This window comes from Chaetomium tenue, assembly GCF_020726465.1.
Source record: "Chaetomium tenue strain MPI-SDFR-AT-0079 chromosome Unknown F5144scaffold_2, whole genome shotgun sequence".
NCBI lineage: Eukaryota > Fungi > Ascomycota > Sordariomycetes > Sordariales > Chaetomiaceae > Chaetomium > Chaetomium tenue.
In genome coordinates this window covers 416,593-435,489 of record NW_027117330.1, presented here as the reverse complement: position 1 = coordinate 435,489, position 18,897 = coordinate 416,593, and the positions used below count along the sequence as shown (strand labels likewise).

The window sequence follows — 18,897 nt, the reverse complement described above, 5'->3', positions numbered from 1 at the left end:
CCGATTAGGGGAAGGCGTCAGCCCCCATCCTTGCAATAATCCATATTGCTGTGTAGTTACATTTGGTTTGTTGCATTTGATTCCTCCGCCGCAGATCTCATCTCAACTAACTAAAACTACCTACCTATTCTCCTCCTGCACAACATGCACAACAATCTTACCCTTCGACCTTCCCTTGCGAAGTTCCGCGTATGCCTGCGTCACATCGTGAAAGCCAAACGAGCGGCCAATGACGGGCTCGACCCAACCCTCGGCAACCCATCGCGCAATAAGTTCATAGTCGCTGCTGGTCCCCTTGTCCGTCTCGAAGCGAAAGGCCCTTCGACCCGGCATAATGAATGACTTCGACAGGGCCGCAAGGATTCCGCATGAGGCCCGGGCTGTTGGGTCCGCCGCGACCTGGACATAGGTCCCGTTGCTTTTGAGGAAGCCGTGGCATTGATCATACAAGTCGGTGGGTGTGCCGACATTGTCGACAACCGCGTCAAACACCGGCCCCATTCGCCGAAGCTCGGCTAGCACGTCCATCGCCTTGTAGTCAATGACGCCGTCCGCTCCCAGCTTGCAGACCATATCGACGTTGGGGGACGATGTGCTAGTCGTCACCCTGGCCCCCATGAGCTTAGCAAACTGGATGGAGTAGGTGCCGACGCCGCCACTGCCACCGTTGATGAAAACGTGAGATCCCGGCTTGATGCCAGCTGAGAGGAGAGACTTGTAGGCGATCCCCGCACTGGTGCCTAGCGCGGCTGCTTGATCGGTGCTAACTCCCTCTGGTACGGCCGCGAGCTCCGAAGCGGAGGCGACGATGAGTTCGCCAAGAGTGCCGTACCTGGATGCCTTGGCCAGCGAGCCAAAGACGCGCTGGCCTTCGTTGTATGTTGTGTTTCGCGCGTGTTTGGCCACAACGCGGCCGCTAAAGTCTACTCCCGGCTGTGCCTCGTCCCCCAGGCCAAAGAGCCGGCCAAACCAGTCGGACTCGGGCATCTTGTAGTCTGCCGGATTGAGAGAGGCTGAGAGCACCTGAATCAGAAGCTGGTCTTCGGCTAGCGATAGCCTGTCGGGTGCTGGGGCGGTGGTGTCGAGCGCGATGGAATCTTCTAATTTTCCAACAAGAGTTTTGGCCGTGGCGCCGTTGGCGTATCGCCAGGCCCTCATGGTCCGTGGAACCATGAGTTAAATAATTGATAGCTTTTTCAGAAAACAATGGAGTGAGGGAGGGATCAGAAACTGATTGGTACATATGGGAAACTGAAAGATGGCGGGAACTAGTGGTGGTGCAACTAATTGATCACTGTAAGTTCTCCGGAAGAGGAGGTCGCTCTTTATACATGCCCTCCCCCGTTCAGGAGTTGGGCGCAGGATGTGACTGCGACTCGTTTAGAGTGTCATCTATCAAAGCGAGAACATAAGCTGCAGACTGTATTTCATCTCCCCGGAGGTATCTGCTCTGTGATTAGGCTACACGGCGTCTAAAGCCGTCCCTTCGGACGGTCTGTTCGGCCCGCTCCGTCCCAATTCGGCCAAGGTCCCGAACAGAGGGCAGCCGAAAACGTGGCCGTGTTGATTACGCCGTCTCGGCAATTTTGGTGCTCGGGGTTGTGGCGGCACCCGTTCCGGTCACTTTGCTAGATTAGGCAAAGCCCATACCTGCGCCGGAGGAACTGGGTGAGACGGAGACTTCCACATGTCTACATAAAGCCGACCAAGTGATACCCATGAACCCATCAACTGAGTACCTATCTGCTTCAAAACATCCCGCGCAATCCGCCGGGAATTTTCTCCTTCGCACTTACAGGTACATCTATCTACATACGCCCGCCCCGACCTCCAGGACCTATCTATCAAATCTGTGAAAATGGCGGGGCCTCTCATCCTGCCGGTCAGCATCGCCAGCTACGCCTTACTCTCATCTTACTGCCTATGCGGCGGCATCATGGAACACGCCGCCATCTTCCGCGGATGGCTGCACGTCCACGAACCCCGGCAGCTCAAGGCGCTACAATCCACCAGCGGACACGGCACGCTCTACACCTATGTCGTCCCCAAAATCGCCCTGACCATCTTCAACGCCTGTCTTGCGGTGCGGCCACCAGTGGCCCTCAGAGGGAATTCCAATCTTAGCTATGGGCTGTGGTTCGGCTTGACGATGCTGGCAGTCTCCTGGACATCATCGTTTTTGGTGCAGGTCCCACTGCAGCTGCGCATCCAGGAAACGGGGGACCCGGCGTTGGTGCGGCGGCTGAACAAGACGACGTGGACCAGAACATTAGCCATTATGTTGCATGGTGGCAGTGTGGTTTGGATGCTGGCGGGAAGCGAGTTTTAGAATCTTGGTTGTTACCTAGGTACCTCAGAAACCCAGCAGTATTGATAGCATTCACTCTACCCTATGATTACCCACACCACACCCCCAGCCATCATCAACCTCACAACCCCGCCCCCTCCATATCCGCCGCCTGCGCCACCAGCTCCGTCACCGTATCCCTAAACCGCCTATACTCCAACCCCAACTCCCTCGCCGCCGTCTCCCCATCCACCCCACAACTCTCATCCACCACCTGCTCCTCCCTCCGCACCCTCCCCCTCGCCCACTCAAACCCCTCCTCCACCACCTCCGCCACAACCCCATACGTAAACCGCTCCGGCGCCGCCACCAGAAACCTCTTCCCCCCGGCCCCAGGCCTCACCAACGCCTCGACATGCGCCCGCGCCACATCCCTCACATCCACCCAAAACGGCACGCGCGCCACCGGCAACGGCGTCACCCCACTCGCCACCTTCCACAGCATAGCATTCGACTCATTCAGCTGGTCCACGCTCGCGACGGGGTGCACGACGGGGCCGAAAGTCATGGGCGGGCACAGCGTGACCAGGTCGAAGGTCGGGCGGCGGTCGCGCAGGAAGGCCCAGGCGGCGAGCTCGGCGAATTTCTTGGAGCCGCGGTAGGCGATTACCGCGCTGGTGGTGGGGGCGGCGGCGTCGGCGTAGCTGAGCGGGTTCCAGTCGGAGGCGGTGTAGGTGAAGTAGGGGGGGGTGCGGCGGGTGGTGTCCATGATGGAGGCGAAGGAGGAGGTGAGGACGACGCGGCGGATGGGGGTGGTGGTGGTGGTGGTGGTGTTGGCGGCTGCGTTGAGGAGGGCGAGGACGCCGTTGATGGCGGGGAGGATGAGTTCGGTTTCGTTGTTGGTTGTGTTGTAGGTTAGGGGCTGGGGGTTAGGGGGTTAGTGTTGTGTGAGAGGGTGCGGTTGGGAGAGGGAGAGGGCATACGCTTGCAGTGTGGATGATGCCGTCGACTCCCTTGACGGCTTCGTCGAAGATGCTCGACTGTTCTTTGCCATCTTTGAGCTTGTCGAAGTCATCGATTTGGACAAAGTCGAGCTTCCCGGCGTATTGTGGTCGGGCTTTGATCATGGCATCGCCTTTGGCGAGTGACCGGGTCGTGCCACGGACTTTGATGCCCCGGCTGAGCAGTTGGTCGACAACATGGGCGCCGATGAAGCCAGTCGCACCGGTGACAAGAACGTATTGCCTGTTCAAATCAGCAAGATGCCATTTAGTGGGAGTAAACCTATTTGCATACGGTAATTGTGACATGCTTGGATATCTTGGTGTTGACGGTGTTGAGTCTCGGTTCGAATCTCAGGGGCTCGTTTGTGTAGCGGGGCAGCCGACGTGATCGAGGGCTCTTCAGACAGCGGCATCAAACCTGTTTCTGACACAGCTAGTGGTTGTGGCCTCCCGGATATCGACCTCCGGGTTTGAGGTGTTTAGTTGCTTCATCGGCAGTTTACTTGGAAAATGGTGACTGTTCTCCTCGACGTCCTCGTGTCCCGCTCATGCCGCCTCCCCGCGCCTGAGTAGAAGCTCGGCTTTAAGGCGGGAGCGCTGCCGCCGACACCCGCATGGTAGGCTGGGACCCCTGAAGCAACAACCAACCCAACATTGAAAATCCCGACCAGTTGTGGACTGATTTAGGTGTGCGGAAACGCACTAACGACTCGCCGGCCCACATGTCTTCCCGTTATCCCCCCATGGGGAGAACTCCACCGTTTCCACCCACTTACCACGCAGTTGCCGGAGCCACGCGAACCTGGATCACAACCCCGGACCCCGGGAATGCTGAGGCAGTGAGCAGGGGATAGAAGCACAGGCACTGAAAACTCGCGACCGTGGCATCCATCAGATGACAGACGCCAGAAACCGAAGTAGCCGTAGACGCGCTTAGGTCGACTTGGCTGCGAGTGTTCGGATTCGACCCTCCAAGTCAGCCGGCCGTTCGTTGTCTATATGAAGCCTTGATCCGCTGCTCCATTCGACCCCCTACCGACCAGAGTCAAGGGATCGCGTCGCGTCAGTTGATCATTCGACCGTTGACTGCCTCAATCTTCACCATGGGGTTCTTCAACAATCTCAGCGGCAACTGGCTGATTGCCTGCATCACCTTGGTCAATGCCGGTAAGATGACATATTCCCGCACTGTGCCTGTTGCGGAATCGAGACTGACCCCGTGTTTGAACAGCCTCCATGTCATGGTTCGGCTACGACCAGGGCGTTTTCTCAGGCGTGTTGATCTCGGCCGACTTCAAACACTACTTCCCCGAAACGAACCAAGCCAGTATCTCTGGCATCACATCTAGCTGTTTCTCGGTACGTGCAGGCGCGGGAACTTCCGAGATATGCCGACTTACACGCGTGACGTTTAGCTCGGCGCCTTCTGCGGTGCCATCTTCGCCTTCACTCTCGGCGACAAACTCGGCCGCAAAAAGACCATCGGGCTCGGCCTCGTTTGCAATGCCGTTGGTGCCATCCTCCAGATCGTCTCGTGGCATCTGCCGCAGATGATTATCGGCCGTGTCATCAACGGTTTTGGCATGGGTTAGTGGCACCGATCCCCGATAGTCTGAGACCATATTGGCTGACAATCCCCCTCCCCCCAGGTCTCACATCATCAACCTGCCCCGTCTACCAAGCCGAGTGCTCCCGGCCCAGCGTGCGCGGCAAGCTAGTCGTCGTGCAGAGCGTGTGCAACACAGCCGCCTTCTGCCTAGCCAACTGGATGAACTACGGCCTGTTCTTCTCAGGCGGCGCTCTACAGTGGCGGTTCCCGCTGGGCTTCCAGCTCATCTTCCCGGTGATTGTCACGGCCGCGCTGCTGTTCGTGCCCGAGTCGCCCCGCTGGCTGCTGCTGCAGGACCGCCACGACGAGGCCCTCGCCGTCATCGCCCGCCTCGAATCCAGGACCGCCACCATCCACGACAAGGAGGTCACGGCCGAGTTCCTGTCCATCCGCACCGCGCTCGAGCAGGAGCGCAAGGACCGGCCTGCGTGGAGCGATGTGGTGCGCTTTAGGGATCGTCAGCAGAATCTGAGGCGGTTGTTGCTGTCGTGTGGTACGCAGTTTATGCAGCAGTTCTCGGGTGTCAATGCGCTGGGTTACTACTTGCCTACGCTGTTGCAGCAGAGTGTTGGGTTTGATGAGCAGATGTCGCGCCTTATGACTGGTGTTAACGGGACCATCTACTTGGGTGCGGCGCTGTGCTGCATCCTGATCATCGATCGGTTTGGGCGGCGGAAGTGAGTGTTTTCAGTCCCTGTCACGTTTTCTTTTCGCTGACCGACCCCCAGGATGATGTTGTACGGTTCTACCACGATGGGTGCTTGCTACCTTGTGGCGGCCATGTGCCTCCGAGCGGCGCAAGCTGGAGAGGCCGACAAGAAACAAGTGAGTCTCGCTCTCTTATCCTCCCTAACCCCAACCTTGCGACGACATTATACTGACCTCAACAGATGGGCAACGTTACGACGGCCATGTTCTTCCTGTACTACTTCTTCTACGGCACCAGCTTTGCCAAGGTGCCGTGGGTGTACAACTCCGAGGTCAACTCGCTCGGATGGCGCACGCGCGGGGCGGCGGCGGCCACGGCGACCAACTGGATGGGCGGGTTCATCGTGACGCAGTTCACCAAGGTGGGCGTCGACAACCTCAAGTGGGGGTTCTACCTCCTCTTCGCCGTCATCTGCTGGGCCTACTTCCCCGTCGTCTTCTTCCTGTACCCGGAAACCTCCCGCCGTACCCTCGAGGACATGGACGAGATCTTCATGTCGAACCCGGGCGCCATCGTCTTCAACAAGCCCGAGCTGACGCAGCGCCATCGGCCGCAGGCCTTTGTCGATGCTGAGGCCAGGCGCATTGGTGAGGGTGCAGCGGCCGAGATGGGTGGTGCGGGTGTGCTGGACGAAAAGGCTGTTGAAGAGGTCAAAACGTCGCACATGGAGCGGGACCGTGAAAGTGGCGGGGTGTGAGATTTGGTGGAGATCCGGGGATGCGAGTGGTTGAGTGGTGGGATGAAAGATATTTATTTATTCATGGTAGTTATGCATATTGTGTGTTTTAGATGGAGGTTGGGATGGAAGTTTAGCTATCGCAAACAGGTCTTGGTCGGACAATCCGTAATTCTTTACCATGTCAGTCGCGTGTTGATGTTACATACAGGGGGCGAGATACCTCCCTAATACGTGCAACTTTTAAATGAGCAGGTCGAAAGAAATAAAATTTCCATGGATTGTTGAAACAGGAATGAGAAATGAGTGACCGAGTCATGGAATATTTTCACGGCGTCCCCGACGACTCGGAATGATATTATTAGAAGGCGCCTTCCCCTGCGCGGGTCATTCGCCAGCGCTCATGTTCCACAATCCACCGCTTCCACCGCCACGCGCGTCCCCTCTCCGTCTCCCCCACAAACCCCATAAACGCCGACTCCAGATCGCGGCAAGCGGCCCGCAATCGGCAACATCGCGTCTTGTCCATTCCCCATCATGAGCTTCAACCGCCGCAGAGTGGCATTGGCGTGCACCTTTTGCCGCCACAGGTAATTAATTTTATCTTATTCTCCTTTGCCACCTCGCGTATCGGTTCCAAGACCATGGATTCATGGAAGCAATTGACTAATTTCTCCACCGTCCCACAGAAAACGGCGATGCGATGCCACACGACCGTCATGCCGCAATTGCATCGAAGCCGAAGTCGATTGCCGCTACGATGACACCCCCTCACAGCGCATCGACTCAAGTGGGGGCAGTCGCGAGATCATCAGCCGCCTCCAAGATATCGAGGCCATGCTGCAACACCACCTGCCTGGCATCTCTACACTCACTACCGGTGTCCAGGCCATCGTGTCGCAGTCGCCTACCTTATCCGCCACCTCCCCGGCCAGCCAGGCTTCCACTCTCCAGGCTGCCCGGATTCTATCCCATGACCTTGCCGGTGCCGGCGCCGGGTCGGCAGCCCAGTCATGGCCGTTGCCCATGCACATGCAGCAGCCGTCCCAACTGCCCGGAGTGACGGACGCCGAGCTCCCGCCCCTGACAATCCCCGTCGGCCACAAGACTTCTTCCAACTATTTGCTCCGCCTACCCGCCATGAAACAACTGATAGGCGAGTATCCCGCCGATCTGTTCTTCCTGCTCGAGTCGCGGAATCCGCTGCCCCCGGAGATGCCAGCGCACTTTGCTGCTCCGTCGATGAACCCCGTGCCTCCCGCCGAGCTGTCCAAGGATGTGCTCGATCGCTTCGTGTCCGCTTTCCTCTCCGGTGATGATCACACTCATCCCGTCCTCGACAAAAACGAATTCCATCGCATCTACCAGGGGTTCCTCGAGAATTACTATTCCGACCCCTGGTGCATCGAATCGATCTTGTGTCTTGTAGTCTTCGCCTTCGGGGCCGCAAAGCTAGCACGGCCCGGCGCCCAGGGGTTCCAGTCAGAGCCACCGGGGATGGTGTACATGCAGGCCGCGCTGCCGACGTTGGTATCCATGTCCTCGTGGTCTGTCAGCTACAGCCTGCTCCTACCACAGGCTTTAGTGTTGGCGAGTGTTTATTTTGCCTACATTATTCGCCCGCTCCAGAGCTGGAGGCTCGTGTATTCTGCCTCCTCACTCTTGCAGTTCAAGCTGTGTCGGTAAGAACGTCGTGGATAGCATTGCGTCCGTTTCTCAGCTGATATGACGGCAGGTTATCCGCTCGTGATGACGACCCGGCCGCGAGGGACGTTATCCTCCGCATTTTCTGGTCCTGCTTCCTCGTTGAGTGTGACCGCCTAGCCGAGCTGGAGCTGCCCCAGAGCGGTTTGCAGCAACTCATAGACAAGACCAGCCTCCCAAGCTTCAGCGGCGTCGACGACTCGCAGTCAACGACCTGTCTCGCCGAAATCTCCATCCGCCGTCTGCTCAACCGCGTGCACAACACGCTTTATCCGCGGAAACAAAGCGTTCTCTCGTTATCTTCGACCTCATTGACCGCTTCCGATGAGTTCTCGGCCGCCGAGACTGCTTCGGTCGCGTCCATCTGCGACGAGCTCTACCGGCAGCTCAATTCCTGGTACGAGTCGATTCCGGAACCTTCTCGCCCGACACTGGGCACTGAGCCTACAGGGCACGACCGCAAGACGATCTTGCGAATCCGTTACTACGCGGCGAGGCACATCATACACCGCCCCTTCGTCCTCTACATCGTCACCAACGACCTTCAACATGTGGCCAATGCTGCTATCTTGGAGAAGGCCAGCGTGTGCATCGAGAGCTGCCGGATTTACCTCCAGAATACGAGAGTGATTCTCGCGAAGCAGAGCCAGTACACCTGGACCTTTTCCCTATCGTAAGGATTTCCTTCTTGTAAGACAATGCGGACTTATATTGACGTTTTTGGCAGGTCATTAGGGGCACTCGTGGTTCTCACCCTGGCATCCCGCAGTCCCGCCCTCTCCCATCTGGTACCCGACATTGACGAGCTCCAAAGCCTGGCAATTAGCAACGTAAAACCTTGGGCCTATCCCGGCTCCAGCCTTGAGATGGTCGTCTCGGTCATGGAGGAAATGCAGAAAAAGCAGCGGCTATTATTGGCTTGCATCTAACTGAACAAGTCGCGTACACAGTAAACGCCTCAACGCCAAACCGGTATGCAATCAGCCGGCTACTACAACTCCCCGCCCGTCGGCTGCGCAATAATCTTCTGCCCGATATCACTGCGCCAGAAGCTGCCGTTCGGGTAGGTGTACTTCTCGAGCGCCTCCTCAGTGTACCCAATGCTGTACCCGGGCTCAATCGGCGTGACGTAGTGGGCGTCGACGATCTTGGACGGGTGCCGCAGGCTCTCGCGGTGGCTGTCGGCGAACTCGAGCATGGACCGCTTGCCGCTGACGACCACGTAGTCGATCAGGCTGAGGTGGGAGGTCAGCTCCGTCAGGCCCATGGCGCCGTTGTGCGGCACGCAGGGCACGTTGAACTTGAGCGCCATCAGCATCACAGCTAGGCACTCGTTGACGCTGCCGAGCCGGACGGCGTCGATCTGCGCCACGTCGGTCGCCTCGGCCTGCAGGAGCTGCTTGAAGGTCACGCGGTTCTGGGCAGCCTCGCCCGTGGCGACGCCCACGCCATAGGGCTTGAGGGCCTTGCGGATGGCCGCGTGGCCGAGAACGTCGTCGGGATTTGTGGGCTCTGTGGGTGGATTAGCGGAGAATCTAGAAGGAAGACAAGTAGCAAAACAATACGAACCCTCAATGAAGACGGGCTTGAACTCGACCAGCTGCTTCATGTACTCGATCGCCTCGGGGACGCTCCAGACCTAACCACGCAAGTCAGCTTCATATCTCCGCAGCCAGACAAACCCACAAAGACAAGACTCACCTGGTTCGCATCAATCATGATCTGATACCCCTTATCATACCCCAACACATCCCGCACCGCCTTCAACCGCTCCCGATCCGCCTCCACGCTCGTCCCCACCTTAAACTTAAACACCGTAAACCCCTGCGCAATCGTCTCCGCCAACACCTCCTTCATCCGATCCCCACTAAACGCCAACCACCCCGGACTCGTCGTGTACGCCGGCACCGCCGTATTCGCCAGCGCCTCCTTGATCCTCTCCTCCTTCCCCACCTGCGTCTGCTCCAACATCGCCTGCGCCTCCTCCGGCGTCACCACATCCGTGATATACCGGAAATCAATACACCGCACCACCTCCGCGGGACTCATGTCCGCCACGATCCGCCACACCGGCTTGCGCGCGATCTTGCCCCACAGATCCCACACCGCGTTGAGCACCCCCGCCACCGCGAGGTGGGTCACGGATTTCTCGGGGCCGATCCATCGGTATTGGGAGTCGGATACCATGTATCGCCAGGTGCGGCCCATGTTGGCGGTCAGCTGGGACATGCTTTTGGTGACGACGCGACGCGCGAAGATGTCCAGCGCGAGGGTGATGAGTTCGCTGCCGCGGCCGTTGCTGAAGGCCTGGTGGGAGGGGGGGGTTAGGTCAGATCACTGTCGTCGCTGCAAGGAAAGAGAAGGGGGGGTGGGGGAGGGAGGAGACGTACGATGCCCTCGCCGACGAGACCGTCGTGGTTGGTCAGCAGACGCACGTAGGGGTGCGAGCCGTTGGTGCCGACGTGCATCGCGTCGGAGCCCACGCCGTCCAGGCTGGTGGGGAAGCGCAGGTCGGTTACCTCGAAGCCGATGATTTCGACATTGTCGAGGGTGGGTTGGGGGACGGAGCCCATGGTGGATGGTGGTGCTGTGGTGATGTTGTGGTGGTGGTGGTGGTGGGCGAGGTGGTGGGTGAGGGGGTGTTTCGGGATGTGGTTTGCGATGGCGACTGATTCCTCAGGTCGGTTCGGTCTTATTATGAGAATGGCGAGGAAGTCAAGAGGTGGGAACTTTTGTAGGGAGATCAGCGGAAGCAGGCCGCTGTCAGGTGGAATCGCGGCGGATTTCGCAGCCCGCTGATGCTTCTTCGAAACCCACCATCTCTGACCGGTCGACTCCGATATACCCCGCTGGTCTCACCGTGGGGTATCGCCATGTGAGACAGCCTTTTCGGCGGCGGCTCCATCACCCGCAATCCCGCAGTCCCGCAGCCCCCACGGCCCGGCTGTTGTGGTGGTTTAGGCAAGTTTAGGGTGGCCTCGTGGGCGGTGGAGATTCGCGGGAGCCTGCGGGACTCGCCTCACTAGCTCCTCGGCTGCATGTCTGCTCCTCACCATCCCCGGGATTACGGTATGCCGCCTTTCCCCGCAGGGGGTGCCGATCAGCCCCTTTTTCGTGCATCCGAATCCGAGTTGACAGGTGCGTGCCGCCTTTCCCCGTCACAACCACCCGATCGAACGGGTATTCGATGAAGATTCCACCTTCAACGAAGCGGGGATGTGTTCTGGTTGGGCTCCGGCTGACGCAGTACCAAGCAGGCGGGTATGGCGGTGCATTCCGGCACATGCGGTCGAACAGATGCATGACTCAGCTGTCTTGACCGCGAGGGCCGGCATCTCTGCGCGGCATACATTTGAACTCGTAACTTGCAAGTTAACTCGGACATCAACTCTTCCCGAGTCGTGATAACACACTACCCACCCCCTTCCCACAACCACAACCACAACTCACCCTCCTCTTCTCAGACCTTCTCCCTCGGACACTACACCAACACCACCACCATGACACCGCAACAACCCCAACAAGAACAACCCTCCGCCCCCACGGCAACGGCAACGACAGCAACATCACCACTCCCCAACCACCACCACCACCCCTCAAAAACCTCCCCCCTCCCCCCCGGCATCTACGCCCCCACCCAAGCCTTCTTCCACACCACCTCCCCCACCACCCTCGACCTGCCCACCACCGCGCAGCACGCCCTCCGCCTCGCGCGCGCCGGCATCACCGGCCTCGTGACCAACGGCTCCAACGGCGAAGCCGCGCACCTGACCCCCACCGAGCGCGCCACCATCACGCGCACCACGCGCGCCGCACTCGACGGCGCCGGGTACGCACATGTTCCGGTGCTCTCGGGCGCGTCGCATGCTTCGTTGGAGGGGACGGTGGAGTTGGTGAAACAGGCGCGGGAGGCGGGGGCGGGCGGGGTGTTGGTGCTGGTGCCGAGCGCGTTTGGGTGGGCGATGAAGGGAGGGGGGGTGGTGGAGAGGTTTTTTGAGGGGGTTGTGAAGGAGGGGGGAGAGGGGGTGCAGGTGGTGGTGTATAATTATCCGGCGGCGGCGGGGGGGTTGGATTTGGATTCGGATTTGTTGGGGAGGTTGGCGGAGGTTGGGGTGGCGGGGGTGAAGTTTACGTGCGGGAATGTGGGCAAGTTGGCGAGGGTGGTGGGGGAGAGGGAGATGCAGGGGGATGGGAGGTTTAGGTGTTTTTCGGGGGTGGCGGATGCGATTGTGCCGGCGTTGGCGGTGGGTGGGCATGGGGGGATTGTGGGTGCCGCGAATGTCTTTCCCAGGGCATGTGTTCAGGTATATAAGTTGTTTGAGGAGGGGCGGTGGGAGGAAGCGCGGGTTGCGCAGCAGCGCCTGGCTCGTGCGGACTGGGCCATGACCAAGAGGGCGATCCCGGGGTTCAAGTCGGTGCTGCAGAAGTATCATGGGTATGGGGGGATCCCGAGGCTGCCTGTGCAACCGCTGTCTCAGGAGGAGGAGGAGAAGTTGTTCGCCGAGGTTGAGGAGATGATGGCGTTCGAGGCTGGGTTGGAGGACTTTGGGAAGCCGAGTCAGTGAGGTGGGGGGGTTAATATACAAGGAAAGGGCTGCATGTTTTGGGTCCCTGGATGGGGATATGTACAACCTGCACAAGCAAAAGAAAAGTCTAGATTTCTGCTGCACCCACGCTTTACAGCCTACTCAACGCCCTCGTCATGAAAGAACCGCAGTATCGCAGCCGCCGCCACATCCCCATCGTGGTCCATTTCAGCCGTCTCCGCCGCCCTGTCCGCGTGCTCCAGGTCCTCGATGCTCCCACTATCCACACGCATCTGGATCTGCCGCTTCACCATGCCCTCGTCAAACGCCAGGTGCGCCTGCGTCGTGAACAGCCTGCCCTTGATGTACACCCCCTGTACCTTGGTATGCTCGCTGTGCCCCCACACCTCAACCTTGGTCCCCGGGGCGAGCAACCCCCCTGAAGATTCCGCTGTCGGAGGGGCGACGACGTAGTCCTGGTGCATCTGGTGGAGGTAGACCTCGGGTGTGTCTGTTTGGAACAGCTTCTGGCCGAGGGGGCTGAGGTTGATCTTGGAGTGGCCCAGCTCCCAGTCAGTGGATGCGGCAGAGGCGATGTCAGACCCGAGGAGGCGGCAGAGGAGTTGGTGGCCGAAGCAGACGCCGGAGAAGTGCATATTGGGGTGCTTGAGCCAGAGTTCTAACGGCGTTAGCCAGGGTGCACTCGTCTCAGGTCCGGTCAGGGGGGGTTACCTTTGAGAAGGGCGAGGAGGTCCAAGATCCAGGGGTCGTTGCCGTGGGCGTCGTACACGCTGCCCGTAATTAAGAGGGCCTCGCAATTGTCGAACTCGTGGGCCTTGGGCATGGTGCCTCCTTTCTCGGTGATAACGTAGCGTGTATCGGTCTCGATGCCGAGGGGGGGATCATGGGCGTTGCCGGCTTTGGCGAAGTGGTGGTGGAGGATCTCGCCAAAGGTGCCCCGACGGGACTTGGTTTCTGGGTGTGGTTCATCAGTCTCGAGGACCATCATGCGCACCGTTGGTCTGCCGGACTCCGTGTCCAATTCAAGGTGTTGGGTAGCCATTGTTGATGTTTTGGGTTACTTGCTGCATGTATATACGTCGCTAGCTGCAGAAAAGGGCTGTCGATCTCCCGCCTGTCGATCTTAGAACTGTGATTCAACAAACCACGAACACGGTGTCGGGTCGAACTTATATCTTCATATCAGATTACTGAGTGCGTACCCCTATTATGTATGCCAAGTGGGAAGACTTGGAATACTGCGGGGCGATGACGACGATGTGGAACACCATCCAACCCCAAGTCAAGAATTCATTGTTCATTTGCAGTTGAGCCAACTGGCTTATCCGACATGTATGGCGTCTTGAGGAGTAAATATCCTGGACATCGACCTTGGTATGAACCACCCCCCCAATGCTATCTGTTTTGAAACCAATAGCCCTCACCGTGCCTGTCCCAATAACTCCAAAGTCTCCAACTCTTAGTGAGCCGGCATGTCGCCGCTGAGACGGGAAAGAGAACCCAAGATTATACTTACAACCTTAGTTTTCATATGTTATAAATATCAGAGAATATCTCCAAACATTAGTGTCGGTTTATAGATCGCGTCCTCCAGATGAGGGCTTGGTGTGGTTTGAACCGTACGACGTTGAACCGTACGCGTCTCGGGGTCGGGGGTTCTTATGATAGTTTCTATCTTGCAACTTCGAGTTACAGCCAGATATATAAAATATCGTCATGATTTCATCGAGCCTATTCTAAATTTATCACATGCAGCGGATCCATGGATATCTAAAGACAGACACATGTGACTGTGTGAATACCAGGATATTGAATTAGAGCCCTGTATTTCGCCCGCCGATCCCCCCCACCGAGCAAATCTCAGCCCAGAACGCTGGGTCACTGGATACCTTTCTGATTTTAGGCTTTCTACTTCATAGCCCGTTCTGGTTGATGCGTGGTGGTGTCGAGGGTTCGGGGATTCCAAGCGAGAACATGGTACATACCCAGCTATTCTTTCTTTCTTTTCTTTCTTTCTTTTTCCGCCAGAGAGAAGGGTTATGATCCTTTCAACGTCTTCCCCAGGCCGACGGTGGATCAACCATGCTTTGCATCGTGCAAACACATCTGAAGCTCAGTGTCATCTTCTGAAAGAACCCGATAAAGCAAATGCAGCCACGTGGGAACTTGCCATGCAAGTCCCCAAAAGTCAGATTGCCCTGCCGATTCCCTTTTCCTTGATTCTGTCGCCAACGATGTTCGATCCATGATAGGTCAGCAGCCAAGATGCATCCTCAGCGTCAACAGGGGAGAGCATCATGCATGCGCACGAGTCCGGCGACGAGCTCGTCGACAGGTTCGCTCTTAGTGGTGGATGAAAATCGTATCCGAGAAGGCTCGGCGGAGCGAGAGGGTCCGACCAATCTTGAGAGGGAAACTGTTCGCTGTGATCTCGGGCAGGTCGGGGTATTTCTGGCCGTGGGTCGAATCAGAGTGGTCCAACGGCTCAATGTTACCTTCCCCAGTCCCACTCTAGGCGATCCTCCAGGTCCTCTGGCCAGGGTCGAGACTTCAACCCCAACCTTCTCCATGTCTGTACGACCGGGGTATTCTTGATGTTGGGTTGTGTGAATCGAAGCCGCCATGTGGCATACAAAGCCCGCCGTCACCCTCTCCCCACCATCGGATGCAACCCTTCATTGCGTCCTGCGGTCGACGAGAGGTATGCGTCTGCCTACTCTACCGTAACTACACCGTTTCAGATTGAGGCAAAGTAGTAACTCAGACGCAACTCGAAGCCTCTGAGAAGTCCCCATCATGGCGACGGGAAAGGTGCAAGTCAACCACCTCCAGAAGGTGGTTGACCAGGACCTCGAGGAGAAACTTGGCCAGAACGCCCTCCAGCAGGCGAAGCAGGCAACCGAAGATGAACACGCTCAGACCTTGATGCAGGCTCTGCGGGCGAACCACTGGGCCGTCTTTTGGTCCGTCATGATTTCCATGGCGATTATCATGGAAGGGTATGTTTGTTTCAGTTTGCACTCTGACAACCCGGCCCGGAGAAATACTAAAAAAGTAACAGTTATGACACCATTCTCATGGGCAATTTCTTTGCTTACCCCGAGTTTGCCAAAAAGTTTGGAGACTACTATGAGGACACCGACGATTGGCAGGTCTCGGCCCCGTGGCAGACGGGGTTGAACATGGCCAGCACGGTTGGTGCTATCTTTGGTACGTGTCCACGGTGGTTTTGATAGCTTTATTCCTCGCATGACTCGTGCTAACAGCAAGCTTCTCAAGGCGGTCTCATGAACGGGTACCTTGCTTCCAGATTCGGTTACCGCTGGGTCATGATCGGAGCCATGGGGTTCCTGAACGCCTTTATCTTCGTCGTCTTCTTTGCCCCCAACGCTGGCGTCCTCGTAGGCGGCCAGATCCTGTGCGGGCTATGCTGGGGTGTCTTTGCGACCCTCTGTCCCTCCTATGGTGAGTCTAAACCTGGGTGAACTTAGGCTACCTGGTTACTGATTCGGTTTCTATAATCTCTATTAGCCTCCGAGGTTTGCCCCACCAACCTGCGTGGCTACCTGACTACCTACGTGAACCTGTGCTGGGCCATCGGCCAGCTTATTGCCAGCGGTGTTCTCCGAGGCTGCCTCCCTATCGTCGGCGAGATGGGCTACAAGATCCCCTTTGCCATCCAATGGTTGTGGCCTCTTCCCCTCATGGTCATTGCCTACCTTGCCCCCGAAAGCCCTTGGTACTTTGTCCGTACCGACCGCCTAGACCAAGCCAAGCATTCCATCAAGAGACTCGGCGGCAGGAAGTCGGACGAGCAGATCGACGCCCAGCTCGCCATGATGGTGCGCACGACGAGGCTCGAGGCCGAGGTCACCAAGGGCGCCACTTACCTCGACTGTTTCCGCGGCAATGACCTGCGCCGCACTGAGATCTGCATGGTGGCCTTCATGGGCCAGATCTTGTCGGGAAGCAGTTTTGCCTACACTCCCACCTACTTCTTCACCACCGCCGGCATGGAAAAGTACAACGCCTTCAACCTCGGCCTCGGCGCCAAGGGGATGGCCTTCCTGGGAACTGTCGCGTAAGAACCCCCATCCCCCATCTCGTCTCCCACCAACCACCCATGACTTTACTAACCCCCAACCCACCTTACCACAGCTCCTGGTGGCTGATCACCTACTTCGGGCGCCGCACGCTGTACGTGGGCGGTCTCGGCTTGCTCACCGTGATCCTCCTGATCCTCGGCATCCTGGACGTCTCGGCCGGCGAGAAGGGCCTCTGGCCGTCGGGCGGGCTGTGCGTGTTCTGGCTGTTCATCTACTCGCTGACCATCGGCCCGCTGGCGTACAGCATCACGTCCGAGACGTCGAGCGTGCGCCTGCGGCCGCTGTCGGTCGTGCTCGCGCGCACGGCGTACCAGGTTACGAATATTGTGTCGCAGGTGCTGTACAGCTATATGCAGAACCCGACGGCGTGGGATTTTAAGGGGAAGTCGGGCTTTTTCTGGGGGGGTACGGCGTTTATTGTTTTTGTGTGGGCGTATTTCCGCCTGCCGGAGATTAAGGGGCGCACGTATGAGGAGTTGGATATTTTGTTTGCGAACAAGACGCCGGCGCGCCAGTTTGCGAAGGCGCATGTCGATGCGTATGCTGGTTCGGGTCATGGGCAGGAGGAGAATGCGCAGGAGCAGAAGGCTGAGTACAGGTAGGGTGGGAGGGACATTGTAATGGAGAGTAGCACGGAGGATAGCCCGGGGATCTTGGGTGAGAGGGTTTGCTCCTGACCCTGTCAACGCGTAAAGCTACATGATAGGATTGCTGCTCCAAACTTGGGTACTCCACGCTCCATAACTTGTCATGTATGTACCTAGCCAGACACTCCAAGGATAGTGCAGACAGCTACCTAAACCCGGAACACCTATTTTCGTCTGCAGCGCAAGGTAGGGCCGTAAATAGCGAGGTACCAAGCACCGGGCCGCGACCAAGCCACCCCTGATATCCAGATATCCAACCTAGTCACTGCTGCTGCTCACGCTCAAAAAGACAGCAACAACCAATACCGTAATGACGGTGTAAAGGCCAACAAACACCAAGCCCCAGAACAGCTCGCAGTCGTGACGATGACGCCTTTGTCCGCCGCGCTCGAGGTCGCACCCGCAGTCTTGAAAGATAATGTCCAGAAGCCTCGTCAGGGGACCCGGTACGTCTCCCCGATTGTTGGCCGCGGTCGTGTCGTTTGCCGCTGGGGGGTTGTTCGTGTTGGTGTTTGACGTCGCGATAGATGCATAGGAAGATGGCGCGGAGGGCTGCTCTGACTCGAGCAAGGGTTGGTCTATGACAACATGTTAGCATTCGTGAAGCTCAACGAAAAGTAGAGATGCTCGCCTTCAGTGGGTGTTTTCGGCTGCGAGGCCTCGGTTTGTGATTCAGGTTGGGAACTCATGTTGTTGAGTTCAAGAATGACATGTATTCTCCGAGTATGGACTGCCGTGCTGTTTGCTAATTATTTCTGTAAAAAGGTGATATGTTCGGCCCCGCGTCGTTGCTGAAGTAGGTTACCAACGACATACTAAGGTTGCGAGCACGAATCGAGCAATAAAATATTATTATTATTATTCATACTCCGCTATGCCCTAGGGCGTGCCGGACCCTCTGCTATTTAGTGTACAGGAAAACCGTGCCCTCCCGGGCCGGGTGAAAAACCCCTACCAACAATCAAGGAACGATGCGTTCTGGTGAGTCTACGTATACAAAGAGAGGAGGCCTCCTGGCCTCCGAACGGGGGCGCTTCAGGCCGCCGTTTCCAGCTCGAGCCTCCTGGCCAAGCTGTACATCGGCAGCCTCCCCGAGTCCATCAGCCAGTCGAGGATCCTCCTCGCAAGCCGTGCAGTCGTGGGATTGATACCGTGTAGAACTGAGTAAAAGTCCCGTCGTGTCCGAATTCCAGTTCTCTCCCATCTTCGAGTCAACGGTGGGGCCAAACACCACACTACCAGGTGTTCGGCAGTCTCTCGTCCCTCGCCACACTCGCAGGCAGGCGTCAGAACCTCCGGGACTTCCCGTGTAAACAAGTAGTCCCGTAAGCCTATTGCTCCCGTCCGGATTTGAATGAGCAGTGAGCTTTTCGCCTTGCTGAGACCGTCATGCCTCCTTAGGGTTTCGTTCCGGAATAGCGTCTCCCGCTGATGGTCAAAGTCGTCCGCCGGCCTGGTGATTGCTCTGCCGTCCCGTTCCTTTAACCACCTCGCTCTCCAGGCCTCTTCTACTGCCTTGTCCGTGTCTACGGTTCCCCCCGTCCAGCGCATGATCGTGCCCGCGGCTCTCTCTACCGCCGTGGGCCCTTGAGGTCTCAAGGTTCGCGG

At 57.8% G+C, this 18,897-nt stretch overlaps 9 protein-coding genes across 9 annotated transcripts; 5 read left to right on the top strand and 4 right to left on the bottom strand.

The window, feature by feature from the left end:
• Positions 1-71: 71 nt before the first annotated feature.
• F5144DRAFT_559803 (uncharacterized protein) lies at positions 72-1,470 on the bottom strand. The gene has a single exon (XM_066788171.1). The coding sequence runs from the start codon at positions 1,171-1,173 to the stop codon at positions 121-123; it is 1,053 nt and encodes a 350-aa protein (XP_066645814.1). The 5' UTR covers positions 1,174-1,470; the 3' UTR covers positions 72-120.
• A 221-nt stretch (positions 1,471-1,691) lies between these two features.
• F5144DRAFT_559801 (uncharacterized protein) lies at positions 1,692-2,332 on the top strand (the record flags this gene model as incomplete). The annotated part of the gene is made up of 1 exon (XM_066788170.1): positions 1,692-2,332. Exon 1 carries the CDS (start codon positions 1,859-1,861, stop codon positions 2,327-2,329), a length of 471 nt encoding a protein of 156 aa, XP_066645813.1. The 5' UTR covers positions 1,692-1,858.
• A 47-nt stretch (positions 2,333-2,379) lies between these two features.
• F5144DRAFT_89068 (uncharacterized protein) lies at positions 2,380-3,823 on the bottom strand. Its single transcript, XM_066793531.1, has 3 exons — positions 3,584-3,823; positions 3,271-3,532; positions 2,380-3,209 (listed from the first exon to the last, which is right to left on the bottom strand). The coding sequence occupies exons 1-3, from the start codon at positions 3,595-3,597 to the stop codon at positions 2,430-2,432; spliced, it is 1,056 nt and encodes a 351-aa protein (XP_066645812.1). The 5' UTR covers positions 3,598-3,823; the 3' UTR covers positions 2,380-2,429.
• A 382-nt stretch (positions 3,824-4,205) lies between these two features.
• Positions 4,206-6,618, top strand: F5144DRAFT_89062 (general substrate transporter). Its single transcript, XM_066793530.1, has 6 exons — positions 4,206-4,458; positions 4,523-4,650; positions 4,707-4,878; positions 4,941-5,577; positions 5,629-5,725; positions 5,791-6,618. Exons 1-6 carry the CDS (start codon positions 4,395-4,397, stop codon positions 6,304-6,306), a joined length of 1,614 nt encoding a protein of 537 aa, XP_066645811.1. The 5' UTR covers positions 4,206-4,394; the 3' UTR covers positions 6,307-6,618.
• Positions 6,619-6,705: 87 nt separating this feature from the next.
• F5144DRAFT_89032 (uncharacterized protein) lies at positions 6,706-9,086 on the top strand. Its single transcript, XM_066793529.1, has 4 exons — positions 6,706-6,875; positions 6,975-7,967; positions 8,021-8,662; positions 8,717-9,086. The coding sequence occupies exons 1-4, from the start codon at positions 6,823-6,825 to the stop codon at positions 8,916-8,918; spliced, it is 1,890 nt and encodes a 629-aa protein (XP_066645810.1). The 5' UTR covers positions 6,706-6,822; the 3' UTR covers positions 8,919-9,086.
• On the bottom strand, positions 8,950-10,759 carry F5144DRAFT_89029 (enolase C-terminal domain-like protein). Its single transcript, XM_066793528.1, has 4 exons — positions 10,380-10,759; positions 9,691-10,296; positions 9,559-9,628; positions 8,950-9,501 (listed from the first exon to the last, which is right to left on the bottom strand). The coding sequence occupies exons 1-4, from the start codon at positions 10,560-10,562 to the stop codon at positions 8,981-8,983; spliced, it is 1,380 nt and encodes a 459-aa protein (XP_066645809.1). The 5' UTR covers positions 10,563-10,759; the 3' UTR covers positions 8,950-8,980.
• Positions 10,760-11,489: 730 nt separating this feature from the next.
• On the top strand, positions 11,490-12,554 carry F5144DRAFT_481729 (dihydrodipicolinate synthetase family protein; the record flags this gene model as incomplete). The annotated part of the gene is made up of 1 exon (XM_066785304.1): positions 11,490-12,554. One exon carries the CDS (start codon positions 11,490-11,492, stop codon positions 12,552-12,554), a length of 1,065 nt encoding a protein of 354 aa, XP_066645808.1.
• An 85-nt stretch (positions 12,555-12,639) lies between these two features.
• Positions 12,640-13,675, bottom strand: F5144DRAFT_559788 (class I glutamine amidotransferase-like protein). The gene is made up of 2 exons (XM_066788168.1): positions 13,248-13,675; positions 12,640-13,194 (listed from the first exon to the last, which is right to left on the bottom strand). Exons 1-2 carry the CDS (start codon positions 13,576-13,578, stop codon positions 12,674-12,676), a joined length of 852 nt encoding a protein of 283 aa, XP_066645807.1. The 5' UTR covers positions 13,579-13,675; the 3' UTR covers positions 12,640-12,673.
• A 1,831-nt stretch (positions 13,676-15,506) lies between these two features.
• F5144DRAFT_589770 (general substrate transporter) lies at positions 15,507-17,244 on the top strand (the record flags this gene model as incomplete). The annotated part of the gene is made up of 5 exons (XM_066790087.1): positions 15,507-15,535; positions 15,598-15,746; positions 15,807-16,001; positions 16,068-16,617; positions 16,695-17,244. The coding sequence occupies 5 exons, from the start codon at positions 15,507-15,509 to the stop codon at positions 17,242-17,244; spliced, it is 1,473 nt and encodes a 490-aa protein (XP_066645806.1).
• Between the last annotated feature and the right edge of the window lie 1,653 nt (positions 17,245-18,897).